Here is a 24,044-nt window from a genome sequence, read left to right as displayed (position 1 = left end):
GAATACAGAACAAAGGTGGTGAAGGATGTGTTAGAAAGCAACAGAGAACCAAACGAAGGATTAGAAGCAGCGTGGAGCAGCGTGGCACACTGGTTAAGGTCTTTGCCTTTGGTGCGAGGACAAAAAAAATACTCTCCGCTCTCCCCGTGGTTCATCTGGTAATGGCGGGGCAGATGATCCATGATAAAGACCTCGTTTACAGGCGGTTCCGATCAGGATAACGCCCGATCGTCGGCTACACTTGCCTGTCCTGTAAAAATACCCCGACCAGCTATCTACGGCGACCCCCTTCGTTCACCAGGTCACTTGTGCCTGACCGAATAAGTTTCGTCAGCGTTATCTCCTAGATTCCAGCTGTTAATGCCTAGATATGCCCAACATAAAAAAAAGTTACAGACAATGTATAATGCTCTCACTAGAGAGCGATAGATGTAGCAACATGGCCAAGTTCTTGCTAACATGGCCAAGGAGAACCAACCATTTCACGATAATTCATCAAACAGTCATCTGCAAACATTTTAGTAGTTGAGAGCTTACCGATGCAGGCAAGTCGTTTTAAACAAGAATATAACAAGGAGCCCAGCACAGTATCTTGTGGTACACCTGATATTACTTTTGCTGGTGTTTACATCTGCACATCAAGGACCATTTTCTGTGGTCGGCCACTGAGAAAGTCTTCTGTCCACTTGAAAATTTGAACTCTGATCTGATGACATAATGTTTTAGCTTCAGAAGGCGCTTTATGAGAGAAATCGGCGTTTGAAGACCTCTGTCAAAGACCTTCGCGAAGTCTAGAGTACTGCGGCTATTTATGTTTAGGTCAAGACCTTTATTTAAATCTTGGATCGTGGTAATTAACTGACACTCACAGGATCTGTGTTTCGTGAAACTATATCACATAATGCAGTAAGCTCAACTACTAGAATATGGGCAAAACGACAAGATGATTGATTGACTCATAAGTTAGCGGATCTTTTAAAAGATCTATGGTAATAACTCGTTTTAATAGTCAACGAAGGTCACCTCCTACATGCACATTTCTCAGAACACCGCAGACGCGTCCTGGATTCGTCTGAAGTTGTTAAGAGGGGAAAATCTCCTCATTGTCAAGTTTTAGTTTGCCGAAGTCTTTATCTTGGGTTGAATATTCTCTTTGTACAAGAATATACTGCAGATGCCGCCTAAAAATGTTTTCAAAGAAGACGATACAAATATTGTACGGATTCGTTCTATATCTGTTAATTTGAACACATCGGACATGATCTGCAGGTGTTCAAATTTGTTCAGAATTAACATTTGAACAATACCTCCAGACTGATGTCGATTTCCTCATACTGTCGCGTTTAGACGTGAGGGATTTCATGTATATATACAAATAAATATCAACAACCCAGCTCCGTTCAGTTCACTTTCTGTTCATTTATGTTCTTGTTTCACCATTTGTTATGATATTTTTGTTTTATTACTTACAGAGAAGTATGAAACTCATCGGAACCATATCGTTATTCATTATTACCTTACTTATATGCATTGAACTCTACCATGCTACACAAAATCAGCTTCAAGGTAATGTGTCAACAACCAAAGATAGAACTATTGCGCACACGAAGCATAACATAAATTCCCAGGCTAAATTGAGGAAAATGATTGTTTCAAGAAATGATAGACCTATGCGACATTTTCCAGAACTCAATCAAAACAAGAAGAGTATAAACTCTGAACACCGGGTGTTAAATAACGTAGTGCCCTCACCAACTATCAGGTCAAAAAAGGACGTTTGGAATTCCGCAGGATTGTTTGGAGATGAGAGTCAAAACGTTTGTCCAAAGAAGATTTCTGTGAAGGATATGACGAAAGGTGAAATACCGCCTGAATTGTATGCAATTGCACCTGAGGCAAGTACACTACAAAAACTACATGTATACCGCCTGAATCAAAATAAAGTGGATACAAACATGTTACATTTGGATTTGTATTTCCTGACATATGCCTTAAATAGATCAGACTGTAATTACAAGCGTCATTTTTTTTACTATTATATTGTAATGTTCTCAAAGTTTTTCTCCCATCCTTGCAATTTTCTCTGCCCTATGAAATCGGCTGCCATTTGATTTCACCATGAGTTGTTTGACTTTGGTTTCAGAATACCGGTATAAGATATATAATACGGTTACTAATGATTTCAGTAATAAGCTTATAAAATTAAGCTGAGATTTAAAAAAAAAAAGGCAAAATATTATATCGTTATGAATACGGCAGAGTGACGAATCGAGAATGTTGAGCAAATTGAGTTATTGTATGCTTGTGATTACGTTTCAGGTTATCTTTTATTTCCACCAAATATTAATGGTAAATCCCCAACGTAGTTATTAAAATTTTGATTTGGACGCATCGCGCCTAAGTGCGATAAATGAATTCGGCAAAGAGACGAATCGTATACTTAGCTGTACAAATCAGTTTGATCTATAGTATTGTATAGCTGACAACACTGAATTTTCTATATTAAATGTCATATACTGATATATTTGATACCAACGTATAGTTTTAGGTATCTTCTACCCAGTGATACCAAAATAAGTACAACAATTCCCCACATGATATCGCTATGGCTTAATAATGTGAGTGCGCCCCCGTGAAATTGGACAATCATACGCAAAATATAGGCCAATATTGTTATTTCTGCTTTAAAATCCTCGAGTTTTTGCTAAATATTACAGGGATGAACATTTATAACTTATAATACAAGTTAAGTCTACACAGCCTTAGGACAACTCGTAATTTCTACACAAAAGCCCCAAATCAAGGATGCGTGCTATGGTTTACACGTAGTTGAATGCGTATTCGACCCCGAATACGACTCTCTGCGCAGAGGTAGCGACATTTTGGTTACAGCATAAAGCCGAATAACTATTAAAACGCGTTTTGAGGGATCGATCGATTTTTTCAGAACATGCATGTATTGAAAATAATTCGTGTGCATTCACTTCTATAATATACATTTCAAATGAGTGCTCACGAATGGTCTAAATTTTTAGAAGGACCAATGGAATGGTACCAAGATTTTCAAACGCCGTTTACTATGAACAGCAATTTTGCGAATTCGGCACTCTGCCGTGTTCATAAAGTGTCATCATTGTTTGTCAACAGGTTTTTGATAACGTGCCGGTAAAATTCATCGATGGAATTCGAAGTCCATGTTGGAAACGATCACGTGACAACAAAATGGTGTGTCTACCTAGTTTCATTTTGGCGGGTGTCGGGAAATGTGGAACGACCGACGTATGGGATAAAATCGTACAACATCCAGATATAGTCAAGGTGTTTAAAGAGCCGAGATGGTGGACACGAGCCCGACTGGGTAAGTTGGATTCTGTATCATGTGTTACGCTACCATGATAGTTATGACTTTCACAAACTATCGAATGGTATATTTCTACCAACCGTCCTTAATCGTTATGAATTCGGCAGAGTGACGAATCGAGAATTTTGAGCAAATTGAGTTTTTGTATGCTTATGATTATGTTTCAGGTTATCTTTTATTTCCACCAAATATTAATGGTAAATCTTACTCACCGACGTAGTTATTGAAATTTTGATTTGGACGAATCGCGCCTAAGTGCGATAAATGAATTCGGCAGAGAGACGAATCGTATACTTAGCTGTACAAATCATGTTGATATATAGTATTGTATAGCGGGAAACCCCGAATTTTCTATATTACATGTCCTATACTAATATATTTGATACCTATGTATAGCTGTAGGTATCTTCTATCCAGTGATACCAAAATAAGGACAAACATTCCCCACATGATATTGCTGTGGTTTAATAATGTGAGTGCTCGCCCGTGAAATGGGAAAATCCCGGAAAATCATACGTAAAATATAGGTCAATATTGTTATTTTTGCTGTAAAATTCTCGAGTTTTTGCTAAATATTACAGGGATGACTATTTATAACTTATATAGCAAGTTAGGTCTACATAGCCTTAGGACAACCAGTTATTTCTACACAAAAGTCCCAAATCAACAATGCGTGCTATGGTTCATACTGCAGTTACTGTCCGTTTTCCTATACACAATACACAGTGCTCTCACCATTGACGCGTGACCCCTACAAATGATGTACGTTGCAAGAATGGGCACTTGCCTAGTTAACATCACTGTGTGAAAAATAACCAGCCAATATGTTAGGTATTCTCCAAACTTCTAGCAAATATATTTCTCTAACATGACCTAAAATTACAGCTAGGTTAGATGTTCAGAAATAGTCGCACTTTTGTAAAATATGAGTGAGGGCAAGGCATAGCTAGCCAACTCCCGTGTTAATTGAATGGAGATTTGACCGAAAATATTGGTATCGGACTGCTCACTTCTGAAGGATGCCACAAAAAAACGGTACAAGCTACATCTTAACTATTCTCTGGCAATCATCATGATGAGTGTCTTATATAGTATGTCGAAATTGGGTACTGTAGATGATTGACAAAGGGTCGCACTTTTCTGATAAATAAGTGACAGTGAACATGAAATATCAGCGCCCATAAACCCAAGTTAGTAGCTAGTTAGTGGAGGCCGTCACGGGACTGATTATTGATTATTGAAGTGCCTTATTAATAGATACGCACGATTTAGGGCAAGAAAAACAAACCGGGACACTTTTGGAGACATCATCATCATCATCATCATCATCATCATCATCATCATCATCATCATCGACATCATCATCATCATCACTTTCTACATTTTTTCTAAACAACATAGGGCCTACCGTTTTAATAAGATTTTTTCTTGAAATGCATGTAACTATAATTATTGTTTAGAGCGTGATGAAATAAAACATCACGATTTTCATCACAAAACAAATATAATGCATAAGAAATCGTTTGTTTTAGAGCGTGATGATGAAATAAAACATCACGATTTTCATCCCGAAACAAAGTAATACATAAGAAATCAATTTTTCGTGAGTGATGAAATAAAACATCAAAATTGTCATCACGAAACAAAGTAATGCATGAGAAATCGTTTGTTTTAAAGCGTGATGAAATAAAACATCACGATTTTCATCACAAAACAAAGTAATAGACCTTCAAAAGAAATACATTTTTCGAGAGTGATTAAATAAAACATCACGATTTTCATCACGGAACAAAGTAATACGTAAGACATCGTTTGTTTGATTGCAATCAACCGCGACAGTTCGTCTCACACACATAACAATGCACTGCGATCAAATAGGTTGATGACAACATTTGATTGAATGGACTGCACTGCGCCATGATTACGTGCACCGGTTCAAATCCTTTGTTTGGAGCCAATCAATAATTTCACGTACAGCCTCTATGCAAATTAGAGTTTACACACGCTGCAGCTGGGGTAATCGACCGAAGCTGGTTGCCGTTAGTGATCGAATGCATGAGCTTATTTGCTTTACTGAATCGATTTACTGGATTAATTTCCTGTTAACTGGGTTTAATGCCACAAAGGTCGAATCGCCTTTGCCATGGACCATGACTGCATCATGTTACACGTATTTGAATGCGTATTCGACCTCTCTCTGCGCAGTGGTAGAGACATTTTGGATACAGCATAAAGCCGAATAGCTGTTAAAACGCGTTTTGAGGGATATATCGATCATTTCAGAACATGCAAGTATTGTAAATAATTCGTGTACATTCACTTCTATAATATACATTTCAAATGAGTGCTCACGAATGTTCAAATTTTTAGTAGGACCAATGGAATAGTACCAAGATTTTCAAACGCCGTTTACTCAGAACAGTAATTTTGCGTATTCGGCACTCTGTCGTGTTCATAACGATATGTAACCCGTGAAGTTTCCTACGCGATTAAAGGAGCGCGAGCGGCGACAGTGACAAAAAACGGCTTTACATGTTCAAAAAAAATGCCTATACATCACCCACTGTAGTCATTGTAATATAATGGGACGGTTTATTGTGTTATACGGTCACTAAAATGACCCCAAATCACCTGCTACCGACTCCACTCAACGTTAATTAGTGCAGTATGGCTGTCAATCAGATCCCAATACTAGATAATACAAGAATTTAACTTAATATTACTACAAAGATTTCCTTTTGTTATGGTCACTTATCTAAGCCTAGAGATTTTGATTGGCTGGCTTTCTGATGAGATTCCTTTGATGATGCAAGATCCGGCAATGACCAAGATCCTGTATACCCAATTGAAATCCCTGGTCTACCACAGTCTAAGTCCAAGTCCAAGTCTATGTTTTCACTATCCTAGCTGTTTTCCAAATGGTCTTCTATGTTGACCGTAAGCTCTTTTTAGCAAGCTATCTGCTCCACCTGACAGCCAGATAACACACTATGACCACAGATCGTTGATGGAGATATTTCAGTTTGTCACTTCTTTGTGTCGACAAGACAATCAAACACTATTTGCTTTTACTACCACCTTTGGCGTATTTTCTTCTCTCCAACATACAAGAACCGCGAACCGAAGTAATTGAAGACTTCACACATTAATGGTAACTTTTGTACCACTACTGGCTAACATACTTTTCACAGTGTTTCCTGTTATAACTCTAATATGCTCCCATTTGTAATTATTCTCCAGGCCTTATATATAATTTGTTACCATTCTAAAATAATCAGCCACTTATTAGCATATTACAGCATATTACATCATTGCTAAATATAGCTCATTACCTCAGCACAAACTAATCAGAATCATTCTCTTGCGTATATGGCAGGGTATATGGTTAATACTGTAATGCGCCGCCACTTCATCCTGTGGTAAACATGATCATATCACTGCCCAACACAGTTTTTGGTGACTTTGGTTTGAGAGATGTTTTTAGGTAATTTTGGGTCGCTGATTTCAAATATAGCATTAGTTTTTGCATATCACGTCAAATTTTCACTCTATGGTATACCCCCGCTTATATGAGAGGGTGTATTGCCCGGGTCCATAAAGTTACTAAATCACATGAACCCAATTCAAAGTCAAAAGGTAAATGCATAAATATTGACATAATAATACCAACTATATAAATGTACACTAATTTGGCAAGAAGATTTGCCTTAGCATGTTTATGGAACAAATTTCCGTCTGCGGGATTGTCTAAATTGTATAAATCATGTAGAAATATACAAGATTCCATGTGTTTCAGAGCTCCATTATGTGGTGCAAAACATCATGGGAAGGTATGATTGTCTGCTATTAAAGTGGTCGTGCCTGTGCGTATCGCGTACACGAGCGTAAATGCAAAAGCAATAAACAATCACGCTGATTGGCTGATCAACGCACTTGACAACAAGCCGGCTGACCCATTGGTCTTCGGCGCGGCGCGTAGTAGGCGACCTACGCGATCGCAATTCACCAGCGCGTACCCGGACCACGGAAGTTTTAAAAGGCAAAAAGTATAACTCATCCTGTCCTTGCTTATTAAACATATGTGTTCTAAATAGTAATTCATGAAATTTCACCATTTGTCATAGAAAAAAAACTTGACCTGATAGGGAAAAACTGATGCCATATTTGAAATCAGCGACCCCAAATTAGTTAAAAACAACTCTTAAATCCAAGTCACAAGAAAAAAAGTTAAATTTTGTTGGCCAGTGTTATGTATGATTGTTTACTATCATTTGCCATTGAATGTCTAGAATATTCCATGTACAAACCAATAGAAATAAATGTCAGAACAAGTGAAAATTGTTATGTCTTATGAGAAAACACATAAGTTTTAATGAATATTATGGAATATTTTGAGGCACACAATTGTTATATCTGGTATTGATTTGTCAATTATCGGTAATCACGATATATTATAACCATAACGATTTTAACCAAAGTACCAGTATCCATGAGCCGGGCACACATAACAGTCATATAATGTCCAAGTTGGGTTCAAATATCACAGAAAGGTCATTGTGGCCAAAATGTGAAATTCTAGCTTAAAAGTGATTCTCTCTCTACAGAATAGAGAGACATTATTTATCAATAATATTAGTCAAATGTCTAAGGAATCTTTGCCAATAAGGAGTCAAGTTTTATTTAGGGGTAATTTTAAGCTATTTAGAAAAACAATTGGTTACAGTGGTTGAAGTGACGTCACTGTAACGTCACACCTTCATGTACCGTGTCAACCTGCGAACATGTAATCATGTCTAGGAAGAGAGAGACTTAGACCGAGACTGGAGAGAGTTGGTCAATGAATACTGTTTTAAAATCTATTTTTCTTAAATTTTCAGGTCGAGATAGGAGGAAGCCAAGTCCATTGTCCGGGTACTTGAACCATTTCCATAAATTATCATCAAAAGTCGCTAGAAATATTACAGCTGCGAAACATCTCATAACTGGTATGTGTATAAATGAATGGGGAAAAGACAAGCAGTACAATGAAAGCCCGCATATCAAGCCTCGTCTTACGAAAGGTGTTGTACCGCATATAGTATATTACAACGCTTGTGATTACACCAAAATGACTTAAGCTGGTCGTAGATCATAATTTAGTCATAAAATAATAACCCATCCCCTTATACGGGTAATACATACCGTCAAAGTCGACCATTACGAGTGGGGGAGTGGTGAAGCCCATTATCTACAGTAAGAGATATGGACTTTCAAATTATTCATGTTAGTAGTCAGCTTAAATCATTTCCTTAATATTATTGAGCATAAAATCTAAGGAAAATCTCACGTTCTTTATATGTGACTGGACACCACGAATCAGCCGTAAAGTCGTCCCCGTTCAATTTTGTTTTATTTCGTGTTTAGAAAATATATATCATAAGCTTTAAAATGGTTGGTTTATCATTGACTTCAAACGATATCCAGAAGCGGGGTTATGGTTTGTTGAACTCTGTTCCTTCAACGAAATTGTACCTTTTTTCGGTTCTACGTGTGTCTCTTTTTCCTTATTTCATTTCTGGTAATAAATATCAAACAGTCATAATTGGCGGTCATTTCAAATCATCCCCAAGTCAACGAGGTTCAGGAATGTCCTCTCATTGTTAATTGTTGGTTATACATACCCAGACAAAATACAATACTTTGCCAAAGCAAACAAAGACAAGAACTATTTAAGGATTCTATAGAAATAGATAGAAGCTTATTTCCCTCTTCAGCAATAGGATTATTGATTGGTTTAAACAGTGCTTGATGAGATACTTGTCGCCCCAAATTGAGGTAAATATGAATACGACCTTCACGCACATTTTCTACTGTAACTCAAAATACGATTTGCCGACTTTACAGCTCATCCGTAGTGTCCAGTCACATATGGTTATCTGCAAATTAATTTTACTTTTCATCATAGAATTTTGTACGTTAGAATTTCTCAATTTTGTGAGGGCGCGCTCACTTTATAACGTCAATAAAGGAGACTCTTGTCTGTAATTAGGATACCAAATATGGTAAACTGTATATAATGTAAAATAGGAAAATAATTGCCATAACCCGCAATATTATATTCATTGTTAATGACAGGTGATGGTTCCCCATCTATTTACTGGGACAATGTTCTATGGAAGAACTTTCTTACCAGCGCATGCACAGATGCAACAACTCCTACATACTTTATATCTGATGTAATACGTGCGATAGTACCTGAAAGTAAAATAATCTCTGTATTTAGGAACCCCACAGATAGGTAAGTTAACACAGGAAATTTGATAATATGTCATCTACAAAGGCGACACTGTCGACCATTTCCAGTCCCAAAGTAATCTAACCAGCGCAATTAATGCGGTCGTTGAGTTGCAGCACCATACTCCTCCCCCGTGCAGGGTTCGTTCGTCAGTAAACAAGGTTCGTTGTATCTGATCCAGAAAATGCACTTGTGTATGTGTCTTCAGTCTTCAGTCGGTACTCAAAAATAGCAACCTTGAAGGCTAAACTAGGGGGAAATGTGCCGATGACCTCTCGGCCGGTGCAGTGTCAACTCAAGGTGCAGAATAAAGAAACGCAGGGGACGGGTGCCATCAAACAGGTGTATTATACAGAAAAACGGTGCGGATACTGTGCTGCTAATTAGAGACTTCTGAGGCTGGGTGGTGGACGTATCTCCCTAAGAACTGGGAGTGCTGCTGACCAGAACATCTGGGTGGATGGAGCATTAACTGCAACTGAAGGAAGTCTGTTCCAGATTAGGACCGTCCGTGGATAAAATGAGTATCCATAAGCATCTACTTTTGAACTTGGTTGTTGGTATTTGAAGATGTGCTTATTACGGCTTGAAAAAATTGAACATTTAAGTTATGGCGGGAATTTGATGTTGACCAGTTGAAATTGAATCTTGTAGAACATGATAGCTTGGTTCATAAGACGTCTTGGGTGAAGGGTATCCCATTGCAGCTTGCTGGTTTTGGACTAGAGGAGTTACCGGGGTTGTTCTTCGGAAATCTGTATGCACAAAACGAGCAGCTTGGCGCTGAACTTGTTCCACTCGGTTGATGTCACATTGGGTGTACGGGTTCTATGCCTCTCCGCTGTATTCCAGTTGGGGACGAACCAGCGACAGGTAAGCTCTCTCCTTCACCTCTTTGCTGCAAGCAGATAACGTTCTCCTCACCCAGCACACCCAGGGTAAGGCTGGCTTTAGAAACAGTCTTCTGACAGTGAGTAGTCCAGCTGATGAGGTCATCTGATATAGTCACTCGTAGATAAACATACTGTTTTTACTCTTTGAAGATCCTCTCCCTTGATGTTATATTGACGGAGGCTTCTTTAGAGTGATGGACATGATGGCACATCTGTCAACATTTAAACTCATTAACCAGTTATCAGCCCAGGTATTGTCATCCGCGAAGAGACGTATTTGTGAGCTAAGATGCTGGTTGATGTCATTTATATGAAGCAAAAGGAGTACTGGGCCCAAGACTGACCCCTCGGGCACGCCGGATGTAACATCCTCCCAACTGGAGTGGCTGCCATTGACTGAAACTGCCTGCTTTCTTCCGTTCAGGAATAAAGTGTGGGACCACTGATGCCATAGTACTCCAATTTGACTGCCAGCCAACGATGGAGCACCTTGTCGAATGCTTTACTGAAATCAAGCAGGACAAGGTCCGTTTGACTTCGATGGTTGATTGTAGACGCCCAGTAGATGAGTGGAATCGAGGAGTTGGGTACTGTTCATAACTTTTCCCTGAAGCCGTGTTGGTTGGCCAGAAGGATGTTGTTGTTGGAGAGATGTTTGTTAGTCGTAAGACTGTTAGAAGAGAAACTGCATATCCGGGCCACTTCAATTGCTATTGTTTTAAGCAGTTTTGCCGGAAGTTTGTCAGGACCGCAGGCCTTATGTGGTTTTATTTCTTCAAACTGCTTGGCCACGCCTTCCACTCCAATGGTTAAGTTCGAAATGATTGGAAAAGGTGATGAACCTTTGCTGGGGATGTTTGATGGGTCTTCACAGTTGAAAATAGATTTAAACTGTTGGTTGAGTGTTTGCGCTTTCTCGGTATCAGAGGTGCAAAGTTTGCCATAAGATTTCAAAGGAAAAACTCCTATGTTCTCGGTGCGAATAAGTTTAATATACGACCAGAAGATAACCCAAAGGCCTTCCTACCACCAGCGTCCTCGTAGATATATCTGGTGTGATCAATACGCTTTGTAGTTGTATTGCCTCACCTCACCTCACAGGCTGTGTCATCCACTGTCGGATGTAGCCCTCTTCAAGTAGCTTCCATTTACTTCTGTTCTGTGCTTCTCTTGCCCAGGTTATACCCAAATAGGATGTGAGATCATCACGCCATCTTCGTTTTTGTCTTCCCCTTCTCCTCTTTCCTGTTCTTGGCTGCCATTCCGTTAACCTCTTTGTCCATCTATTGTCGTCTCTACGAGCTATGTGTCCCGTCCATCTCCACTTTGCCTCTTTGATCCTTTCAATGATATCTTTGGCATTTGTTTTGTCCCTAATTTCCACATTTTTTACTTTGTCACGTATGGTGATATGTAGCATTTTTCTCTCCATAGCATGCTGTGCTACCTTGAGGTTTTGTTCTAAAAACTTGGTTGTTGTTCAGGTTTCACAACCATAGGTCATTGTTGGTAATACACACTGGTTGAAGACTCTCGTCCTCAGTGTCATTGGCAATCTTTTTCATTTTATTGCGTTGGTGTCTAAATGCAGACCAGTCACTTTGGTTGTTGGATTTTCTGGCCTTGGTGAAGAGTTTATCACGCTTCCTCATGTGATATTTGATGTTGTGATCGATCCAGGGAAGGTGACGCTTTCCACAGCTGATTTTTGAAGGAACATATTTGTGCATGATTTGGGTCAGATTGTCTTTGATTTGCACCCAATTAAGGTTCACAGTTCTGAGATGCGGAATGGAACCTAAAATCTCCTCAAATTAGCATACAATCCGGTAATTGATTTTTCTTTTTCTTTTTCAGACTATACTCAGATTATATGTTCGAAAATAGATCTTGTACTAGTGATTTTTTTCACCAAAGCATTGTGAAAACAACTCGCTTGTTTTATTCCTGTTTGGCTGATTTATCTAGGCGCGAATGCGTGTTTAAGTTTTTTTCTCTACTGTACACTCGGCGTCGAACTAGAATGGGCAGGTGGCCAATGATGGTAAGATTCGATTACTTAAAATAATTCTATTACTTCCATTGCTTGAACGTGTGACGTGGATTTTTTTTAAATATCAATTCTACCAATCACGGTTGTTTGATATGATCATTTTATAGTATTTCTAACAAAACCTCACATAATGTTCAATTCTAGACCTTTACAATACCACCAGTTATCACACTAATATACACATAATAGTTTGGCTATTTTAAACCTAGATTTTTTATCAAATTTTTCATATATTTCCGCATTTTTTGTGGTAATTTCTATTCTAAAAACTGTATATTTGTGTGCAAATTGAGGGCGTTATTTACATATATTCATTAAATATAGCCTAATAATGAGTTACTCCTTTCATTTCATGATACAAAGTAGCTTGAAAATGTCCTTGCTTTGTGTTACTCACTTTTACGATGTTTTAATGCCATATACAAGTGTATACCCCTTCTAAAGATGCAAATAAGATTTGAGATAAATAGCGCCATCAGTGTTCAACTTTGGTTTAAAATGGATACAGTTCGGCATGCCATCAAACAACCGTGCGATGCAACCAATCTTGATTCACATCGAATTGACATACCACGCGTTCACGTCCCAATCGAAAATCTAACCCCTGTCTGTAAGTGTTTAAACGGCTCCTTAATATGGTGGCTACTATTATTGTGTCCATTAACTGAAAAGGATTGTTACTCAGTGATACCCAAACACCCTAAAATGAATCATCATTTACATATTTGCATTTTTGGACAAGCAAGTTTCATAGCGCGACCACAGATTTTCAAAACTTATTACCCTAAACAGGATTTGCACTTTTGAGGCGTTTTTTGACCCTCGTGACTAGCAAAATTGAACGCCTTTTTGAACGCCGTATAAACGCACGGTCCACGCAGCACGTGGAATAACGCAATCTCTATCTCGTTAATTAGGAACAAAGGCGATAGCAAAAACTAACGGTTCCTAATCTATATACCTTATTGTTTAAATCATCATTCATCAAAGACTTTAAATTTATCTTCATGTTTTCAGTAATGATTTTTTTAATTTGATTATTGTAGAAATTGTTCAAGGGCTTTTATTCCGTCTTCATCACCGATTGGATGGATGCGTTCCCACGTGATCAGCTCAAGTTTATCCGATTGGAAGATTGGCATAGCAACTGTGAAGGAATGTTACCGGAAATGTATACGTTTCTTGAACTTTGTGAGTAAAAATTTTTGTGCGCCCTACTTGTGGCAGGATGGTTGCCCTGATATTTAAGATTTACTAACTTAAACTGCTAGTTATTAATCAAAAAAGCCGTGTATTAAAGGCAAATAAAACATTTTACACGAAGTTGTATCATCTCTACTTACATGCTTAATAGATTTTACGACTTGAGATCAAAAAAAAGCTTTTACATTATATCCAATATTTTGAATTCCACTATCATGTGTCACAACACTTCTTGAAAACATTCAGAATTAAGCTGATCACGTAAAAAGTTTTAAATTCCTTTAATCTTTGCAAAATATCTCTGGGGAAGATAGCGGAATTTTTGAAATTCAAGTAGTCTGAGGAAATGCACACAGTTTACATAGTAAATCTGCAATCTGTACGAGCCGTTATATAGTTGGCCTGTTAATCAATTTGAGCTATTTCTGGAAATTGTTTTGGCAAAATAAAAATGATGTGTGCCTTGAGATCCATAAAGGTGGATTCATACTCCATATTCGACTCAGAATATTCGATGCAACAAGTATTCGTTATTCAATATGTTTCAAGGGATTTTTATCATGTAACGAATGTTTAGCGAATATCTTTATTCGTCAACAAACATTCGCTAGAAGGGTATGAAACAGTAGCGGTGGGACCCTTTTCACACCTACTTTATCAGTCTTTATTTCATTTTCACTTTTGCTTGGGGCCCTGAACCTCGGGCCCCATAGAGTTCGTCCACCTGTCCACCCGCTTGCTATGCCTGGGTCTGAACCAGTCCTTAAATAACGCGTTCTTAAGGTGGTACTACACCCCTTGATAAATTTGTGACTATTTTTTTCATTCTTCTCAAAAAATAATAACACACTGGTAACAAAAGTTATGTATATTATAGGGGCAGGGAATCTAGTTACTACACTGGAATTTCAGTGACTCAAGACAAGCGGTACGTTATTTATGATAGGAAAAGAGGTACCGCTAGAATGTACCTCATTTCTTAACATAATTCGTTATGAATTCGGCAGAGTGACGAATCGAGAATTTTGAGCAAATTGGGTTTTTGTATGCTTATGATTACGTTTCAGGTGATCTTTTATTTCCACCAAAAATTAATGGTAAATCTTACTCACCGACGTAGTTATTGAAATTTTGATTTGGACGAATCGCGCCTAAGTGCGATAAATGAATTCGGCAGAGAGACGAATCGTATACTTAGCTGTACGAATCATGTTGATCTATATTATTGTATAGCGGGAAACCCCGAGTTTTCTATATTACATGTCATATACTAATAAACACAGCCAAAAAAGAAAGTCTCCATTAGTTCCATCCCCATTTAATCAGAGTCTGATGAGTTTATGGCAAAATAATTTATATAATAGTTTTCTATACACTTTCCCTCAAACGTTGATACCAAATTTGATATAAAAAATTTAATCATCATGAGCATAGGAGCCGTTGTTTGGAAATTCGTGCAATTTAAAAAATGACAAATTACGAATTGACCACGCAAAATCCAATGCATGGTATCAGCTTATTATGTGGCCTGAAGCAACAGGTACAGGAATCATTGCACACTTGCCTGCGCACAATTGAAAGAGCGGGTTATTTGATTTGCATTTTGACATGCATGGGTAAACCTTTAACCTGCCGGCCTATTCAGGCGACGTAATTCTTGGTACTCACGCTAGCTCTGCTACGTGATACAATTTCCTATGTCATTTTTAAAATTGCGCGAATTTCCAAACAACGGTTTCTATGCTCACGATGATTAAACTTTTGATATCAAATTTGGTATCAACATTTGAAGGAAAGTGTATAGAAAACTATTATATAAATCATTTTGCCATAAACTCATTAGACTCTGATTAAATGGGGATGGAACTACTGGAGACTTTCTTTTTTGGCTGTGTTTATATTTGATACCAACGTATAGCTGTAGGTATCTTCTATCCAGTGATACCAAAATAAGTGCAAACATTCCCCACATGATATTGCTGTGGTTTAATAATGTGAGTGCGCGTCCGTGAAATTGGAAAATCCCGGAAAATCATACGCAAAATATAGGCCAATGTTGTTATTTTTGCTTTAAAATCCTCGAGTTTTTGCTAAATATTACAGGGATGACTATTTATAACTTATATAGCAAGTTAAGTCTACATAGCCTTAGTACAACCAGTAATTTCTACACAAAAACCCCAAATCAAGAATGCGTGCTATGGTTTACACGTAGTTGAATGTGTATTCGACCTCTCTCTGCGCAGTGGTAGAGACATTTTGGATACAGCATAAAGGCGAATAGCTGTTAAAACGCGTTTTGAGGGATATATCGATTATTTCAGAACATGCAAGTATTGCCATTAATTCGTGTACATTCACTTCTATAATATATATTTCAAATGAGTGCTCACGAATGTTTTACATTTTTAGAGAAAAATGCACAATTAGTCAAAAAATTTATCAGGGGGTGTAGTTACCACCTTAACCCAAAGTAACACTCACTGTACTGTTTATTTCTTTTTTACAGCTCCACTATCTACAGATAAAATAAAATCCATTTGTTCAACTAAACAAGGGAATCCAACGGAGGGAAAGGAAAAGAAAGGTCCTATGTTAGAAGAAACTCGGGAAATTTTAAAGGCATTTTATAAACCAACTCTAGTCGATCTTGCTGATATATTAGGTGATAATCGTTTTCTCTGGAATGACTAATCCCCTGTTCGCCTCAAGTCTGGTAGTGATGTAGGCGTGTAATTCGCTGGTTGCAGTTTCGAATCGTCCGTGTAAAGTTAATGATAATAATTAAAGTGTATGTGTATGTAGTTGGGAGGAAAAGCCTTCCATCAATTGAAAAAAATTGACATTCGTATTGATGAAGATATACATTTTTTCCCCAAAGACCTCAAATTTACACGTCTTTTGGGCAAAATGTATATCTTTAATTAACACGAAAGGTCAACATTTTCAATTGATGGACGGTTTTTCCTCCCAGTTGAATACACTTAAGTAAATACCTATAGATGAGGTGACCTCATTGTTTATCAACAAGGCAAGGGACTGGTATATCGATATGCTTGAGTGAACACAATGCAACCACTACACTGTTCAATAGCCTTATTGTGATGTGGCGGGAGTTTTAAAAACACGAGCCCTGAACAATATATGATGCGCGCGCATACTGCCAGGCAAAAAACAATGGAAATTGTGATGATGCGTGCGCATACTGCCAGGCATTGACGTCAGAAGTCAACTCATCTATAGATTAGTTTACTTCGAGGACTGTTAAAATATAAAAAATGGCAATGTTTAATAATTTGCCATCAAATTTGTATTATATCGCGAATTTCAATCAATCAAAATTATTTGATATCAGAAGGACATTCCTCGTATTCAGTCTGGAATTTGGTGTGTCTGAACCGGAAACTCGATCATTACTAATTGAAACGAAATTCTCTAAACACGATGACGTTTTGTATATATATACTGTTGGCATCTTATAAAGAACTATTTCACACTTTTGGAAACTTTTTGAGAAAAGAAGTCCAACTACTTTTATGTTTAAAAGTTTTAAAATATAATGAATTTGTATGTATTACTGTAGATTACTGTATTATATTCTTTGCAATAATTGCGTATTTTAGATTCTGTACAATTACTATATTACCGCAAAGACAGTACTTTTAGTAAAATAAACATCTCAAAAAAAGTAACTAACCCCCTTTTATAATGGCCATTATTCAAAAAGAGGCTATTGTATTGCAAATCCGTAAATTGCGTTGGAAGCAGAATTTACCGGTCAATTTAATGTAGTAAGGTCCAGATTTGAAAGTTGCACTTACATACACATTTTTACAATACAAAAACACTCAGATATCATTACACAAATTTCCTTCCATTACACTGAATACAAAATCAATACAATTGAATACATGAATACAAAACCAACCCAAGTCCATGGGAAGTGATTTTGAGAAAAAAACCTGTGTATCATTTTAATTCTTTCAGTTAGATATACCTGGTCAATATGGTAAGTTAAAGTTAAACTGTATTAGGTATGACGATTAGTATTTCAGGGACTTCGTGGGGTTCATTTTAAATGCTGGACTTGGGTGGTTTTTTGAATCATATACAAAGACAACAATGTTGGAATGATATTAACACTGGTAAGATAATACAAAATAAAGCACACAGGTATGTATAATGTTGATAAGCATTCTGCCATGTAATATAAACCACACACTTTCCTTGATTGATTAAACCCATTTTTTTCTCAAAAGTCACTCTCCAGCAATGAATGTGTTGCAAGTGGACTTTTATACATACTGGATTTCAATCAATGTGTTACAAGACTCAAATCATGGACTTGGGTAGTTCTGTCATACATGCTATTTTTCACATGCTCAATAGACACAGCGGATGAATTTGAGTTGTTCTTTCATAAATATGACTGGCCTATGTATAGCAACAATTTCCCATGCATAACTCAATTTGACCAGTATGGACTTGGGTGGGTTTTGTATTCATTATATTCAATTTACTGCAACTTTCAAATCTTGAGTTACATTGATTTAAATGTACGCTGTGACGTCAATATTTAGTCAATTGCTGCAAATGAGGTGTCAAAATGTGCAGAAATAAATTCTACTTCCAACGCATTTTACAGATTTGTAATACAATCACCCGTTTTTGAATAATGGTCATTATTTAAGAGGGGTTAGTTACTTTTTTTGAGATGTTTATAAATAGGTATTGTGTTTAACAGAAAGTTGACAAGTTCTAAAATAAAATGAAATACATACAAATATTAACTTGCTTTTCAAGTGACTGTTTTACCCATTCATTAATATAAATCATTTGGCGCTAATTAACTTTCCTAATTCTCGTCCACTCACACTATATCTAGTAGATCGCTCACTAACGGACAATCAGTCCACCTTCGTCATAATGAGTCGAATGCGCGAACATTGTAACAATAAAGCCCTTTTCAGCCGGATAATGGGCAAAATTAGTAAAATACCTTTTTTTTTGCGCTACGCGCGCACATCATCCCAATAAGGCCTTTTTCGGGAAGCTCGAAGACATACAGTCTCTATGTATTGTATGATGCAACTGTAATTTTTTCGTCTGTGCCCCCTGAAATTTTATTTTGCCCCCCACCAAGAAAGCTGGCTACGCCCCTGGTTAAAACGCAATTACAAAATACCGCTGTGACATGATGCTTTACATCAGCGTCAGGGGCGTAGTCTTAGCTCTCAAATGCCGTTTGTTCTGTTCAATATGCTTGTTTTAATCTCGAGATATGTTTAAGGGTAAAATCACAATTATGCCACTTTTACTAAGGAAGAGGACTGTACATGTAAATCAATGATAGCCTCAAGCATGTCAAGTTTATCAAGAGCTCCTTCGTGAAATCAAAAGAATGCATCAATTACACAACAGCACAAAATTGTTTTTACTGTTTTTACTGTTTTATCATGATACAGGTATAATGATTCTCTTTTTCCACTTAAAATAGATTAAAAGATAAATAAATATTTCACATTCTACTGTAAAATTAACTACATCTGCATGTCAATGATTTCATCATGGTAAATACTGTTCTTTTGACACTCAAGACATGTTAAAAGACAAACAAATATTGCACACTTATAGGTTAATGAACGCCATTAAATTACTTGTTGGGAGAGAAATTAGACAAAGTAATGCACACGTCAGCTATCATTGATTTACATGTACAGCTCTCTTCCCTAGCAAAAGTGGCACAATTGTGATAGTACCCGTGGTCAATTAAACATATCTCAAGATTAAAGCAAGCAAATTGAACAGAATAAACGGCATTTGAGAACTAAGACTGCGTCCTTGACGTTGATGTAAGCATCATGTCACAGCGGTATTTTCTAATTGCCAAAGAGGGCGCCTTTTACTTGCACAATTTGTTCTGAGACAGGCTGTATATGTTGTAACGTAGGCGTTTTCCAGTTCCCGAATGTCCTTGCACATCCGGGTTGCACATACACGCCATGCCCTCTTTGACTTTTAATTATATATTATCGGTGTCAGTGGCGGCGTTCTTCTACGTTCACTCCAGGATCAGAAACAAACCGCTATCGCTAACATCATTCCATCACCTGATCTTGTGTGACAGAACAGACACCGTTATTATGTCAACACGGTCTGATCCAACACCCATATCAGGTCAAAAGTCGACAATTGAAAAAATGATGTTGTCAATTTAGGCTAATATCATTGCCAATAATAAATCTTTGTAATGAGAAAATCAAATTTCTCTAGCTATTCGAAATGCTATTCTATTAAGTTTTGCTATTTATATCAGCCTATTATTTGAATTTATTTCAAAATTTTTGACTTTGTCCTGAATGCATCAGATCTTATAATCACAAAAAGGACGGTTGGACGTGTGGTAATATGTGTATATCGTTATCATATACAAACATGTTATCACTGCTTATCTCATCAAACATTTGATACATTATTATACAGTCTTACTTACTCGATCGTACCACACTCTTAAGGTTGGTCTGAACCCTGGAATTATGGAAACTTTCGGGCTTCATAACTGCTAAATTGTTGGTCTAAAGTATATAAAAGTATACATATTTAGAATGGCAAAGACTTGATAAGTTCATCTGTGAGGTTGGTCAAAATTCAAAAAAATGAAAAAACGGCTCCTATATCTACTTTTTTTCTAGTTTTTATAAAAAAAATTGGCCCAAGAAATTTTTTTACGTTGCACGAAAAAAAAAAAAGTGGGCCAAAAAACCGTTTTGGGGATTTTGTGCCAAAAATTAGCATTTTGGCCCAAATTTGACCTCACAGATGAACTTATCAAGTCTTTGCCATTCTAAATATGTATACTTTTATATACTTTACACCAACAATTAAGCAGTTATGAGGCCCGAAAATTTCCATAATTCCAGGGTTCAGATCAACCTTAAACTGCGAACAATATATCCTAAGAAAAGATAATAGTGGAACTATTTGGAACCACGTGATTTGGAACAGTTTTTCACAGTCTTAATTATAGTTTTGTTAAGGGCTCGGATAGCGACGTTTGCACAGTATTTTTGTGGAACCTGAGAGCACATCGGACACACCAAATTGCATTCCGAATACGAGGAATGTCATTCTGATATCAAGCAATTTTGATGTTTTGAAATTCGCCATATAAAACAAAATTTATGGCAACATTTTTTGACGTTAAAACAGTCCTCGAAGTAAACTACATAGACTTTATAAATCTAATGCTACATACTTTAAAAAGTGTATGCAGCTGGGATGAAACACTGTGCTATATCATTATTACTATTTATATCATTTAGATCTATCAGTATAGTTCAACGGACTTTCCTTCATTGCTACTTAAGAAGCATGTAGCAAGGAGGAAAAGCCGACCATCATATAAAAATTTAGACCTTTTGTATTGAAGATATGTGCATGAAATGTCCCTTGTATGGGAAACTTTGTATTATTTTATCTTCAATACATAAGGTCAAAATTTCAAATGATGGACGGCTTTTCCTCCTTGCTACATGCTTCTTGAGTAGCAATGAAGGAAAGTCCGTTGAACTATACTGATAGATCTAAATGATATAAATAGTAAACAATGGTATCCTGTTTCTGTAAGGTGTCGCAAAGGAGTCCGTTAGTTTTTGAAAAGTTTAGGATATTTTAATCGTAGAGAGTATACAGGCTGTATCAAAATGATTCGTACCCGATATAATTTCTAATAATAATTTTGTATTTTATTGTTTTCAAGCGGCGATATTTAAGATATTTCTCAGTAAAATTAATTTTCAGTGTAAAAAGGTTATTTTTCTGATTGAAAATGTGTTCTAAATTAATTTTACGCTTATAAAAAGTATGAATAAAAGTTTTTAATACGTAATTCGCATATTTAGTGTTTCTAGACTTTAATGGCTTTTTCTGCACAGTGTTGCAAAATGACGCGTGCTAAAATAATGCGGGCAGCTTTTTTCAGTAACACAGTGTCCGTTTTAGCTAAGATTTAGTGGATAGGTCATTTGTATATATATATCTTGATAGTTATGGAACAATTTTTGAAAAAAATTGGTAACCATGGAAACGGAAATTTTCCCGAAAATTAGGGTTTTCGTCATTTCGCGTATCGTAAAACGCTTATTTGGCGCGAAATCAAAAAGCTCTCTATGCAAACGTAGATATAGATACATATGACTTAAATACCACCGTTGGTCAAAATTGGACGAACAGTTACCGAAAAAAGCTACTCGCAACATAGTGCGTAAAAATCCAAGATGGCCGCCGTTACCATGGCAACGGTCTCCAAAATAACATTTTCTGCGCGCGGAATAAATTGAATTGGGCTGACACATAATCCCACTAAATATGGATTCTGTGGGATAAGTTATTTAAAAAATCATATGAACCACTTCACTGTCCCCCAGTGGCGTAGCCAGGAGTTTTGAACCGAGGAGGCACAACTTGTAAATGTACCGACGGAAATAGTTTTTGCCGACGGAAGTTGTGATTTGTTGACCCAAATTTTTTGCATGGTTTGAAAAACTGAAGAGCAAAAAAAAAAGAAAAAAAAAGGATAATAGGCGATACCAACATAAAAACACACAATTTTTATGTAAAATTCAATTTCATTCACAATTTTTCATCATTTTTTTTTATAATTCTCCCCTTTTTTCTGTCACCCTGGGTGAATAATAGCCTATTTTTAACCCATTTTTTCACTAACACCTTCCGTCTACCGACGGCCTTACATGAACCGACGGCCATGACGAGCGGGGGGCACCGGCCCCCTCCCCCCTGGCTACGCCACTGCTGTCCCCTTAAGGTTATCGCACATCCGTTACAATAGGAATAATGACAACGGAATGTATGAACTTAGAATAGAAACAATATCAACACCATGTATTAAAGTCACGACCGCGAATCACAAGATGAACAAACATTAATGACAATAAGAAGTGATAACGATGACAGGATCTTTAAGGGTCTTTGCCATATTTTCTATAGTACAGAAACGAACTTTTAAATTTTATGTTTTCTTTATGACGAGAATGTATAGCACCAAACGAAGTCATGGAATCGTACAGCGTAGCGTTTTAAACAAGATTTGACCAACTTTGAAATTTAACCATGGGTTACCCTTTGAATAAGAAAATCCTCCAAAAAACACTAAAGACGCCACTCGTAAAATAAGCCCTAACAAAATTTGAAATCTTCATTTAATTTTGTTCAAGAAAAACCTTGGTGCCAAGACTTTACCCAAACAAATTGAAGCACCAGCAATGGTGACACTTCCAAGTGTACTTCCAAGTGTGTTCTGCTTTGTATGCGTATGATCTTAATTGCCGTTGCTTTCAAGAAGACGTTTGTGTTATGCAACATTGTTTAAAAATTTCCCCACCTCCTATCTGTTCCCTTGACCAGTTCCTTTGGTACAATTACGATTATTCCACGATTATTCCTTTCACTAAGTACCTTTGGGAGTTTAGTAGTATGTTGGCAGCGAGGCCCCAGGACAAGGCAACTATCATTGGTTATCCGTGTCAGAGCGGAGGAATTCAAAAACTCACTGTGGTAAAATATTATCCAATGAAATAAAATCAGAAATACTGGGTTCAACCAAGTGAGAAGAAATCTCTTATGGCGCGGTGCATCTTTGAAAATTAATTTACCAAATCAGTCAGTAATGTGTACTAGGCTAAGTAAAGATGTGATGGAAGTATAAGCGTTTGAAAGAGCAATCAGTTGGTGGAATTTAAGATGGTTGAACCCGGGACCTCCGATTGCTGTTGGAAGTGTTTACATTGACATCTATGCAGAAAGCGTAGGATTAAGGGAAAACTTCATAAAATGAGATATGATATCGGTACTCCATACTTCTCTTATTGTTTTTGACATTTGTTTTTATTTATACCTACTAGTGTTACATTTGTGACGTAACGCGCCGAGATCCAATTCAAGAGGCGTGTCCTTAACCATCTGTGAAGATAACACCCATGCGTGTGCTTGGATGGAAGCTATAAATACCTTTAAGTCTGATAAAGAAGATGTAGATAATTCAACTGCAAGTGCGATCAAACACACTTGCTCGTATGATCTTAAAGAGCATTGTTTACAGTTTGACATCTTGATATAACAAAAATGCACAAGGCAATATTAATCCTTGCGTTTTGTGTCGCACATGCCATGTGTGATATATATTCAACGGGAGAAAATCCGAAAGTAACTATAGCAGGATTAGGAACGGTTGTTGGAGAAACA

At 37.1% G+C, this 24,044-nt stretch overlaps 1 protein-coding gene across 1 annotated transcript; it reads left to right on the top strand.

Annotated features, from left to right (window-relative positions):
* The first annotated feature begins 3,153 nt into the window (after positions 1–3,153).
* Positions 3,154–16,617, top strand: LOC140143071 (carbohydrate sulfotransferase 15-like). Its single transcript, XM_072165121.1, has 6 exons — positions 3,154–3,358; positions 8,239–8,346; positions 9,476–9,638; positions 12,386–12,572; positions 13,628–13,772; positions 16,294–16,617. The coding sequence occupies exons 1-6, from the start codon at positions 3,223–3,225 to the stop codon at positions 16,476–16,478; spliced, it is 924 nt and encodes a 307-aa protein (XP_072021222.1). The 5' UTR covers positions 3,154–3,222; the 3' UTR covers positions 16,479–16,617.
* The last annotated feature ends 7,427 nt before the right edge of the window (positions 16,618–24,044 follow it).

This window comes from Amphiura filiformis, chromosome 20, assembly GCF_039555335.1.
Source record: "Amphiura filiformis chromosome 20, Afil_fr2py, whole genome shotgun sequence".
NCBI classification, from domain to species: domain Eukaryota; kingdom Metazoa; phylum Echinodermata; class Ophiuroidea; order Amphilepidida; family Amphiuridae; genus Amphiura; species Amphiura filiformis.
This window is presented reverse-complemented; position numbering and strand designations above follow the sequence as displayed.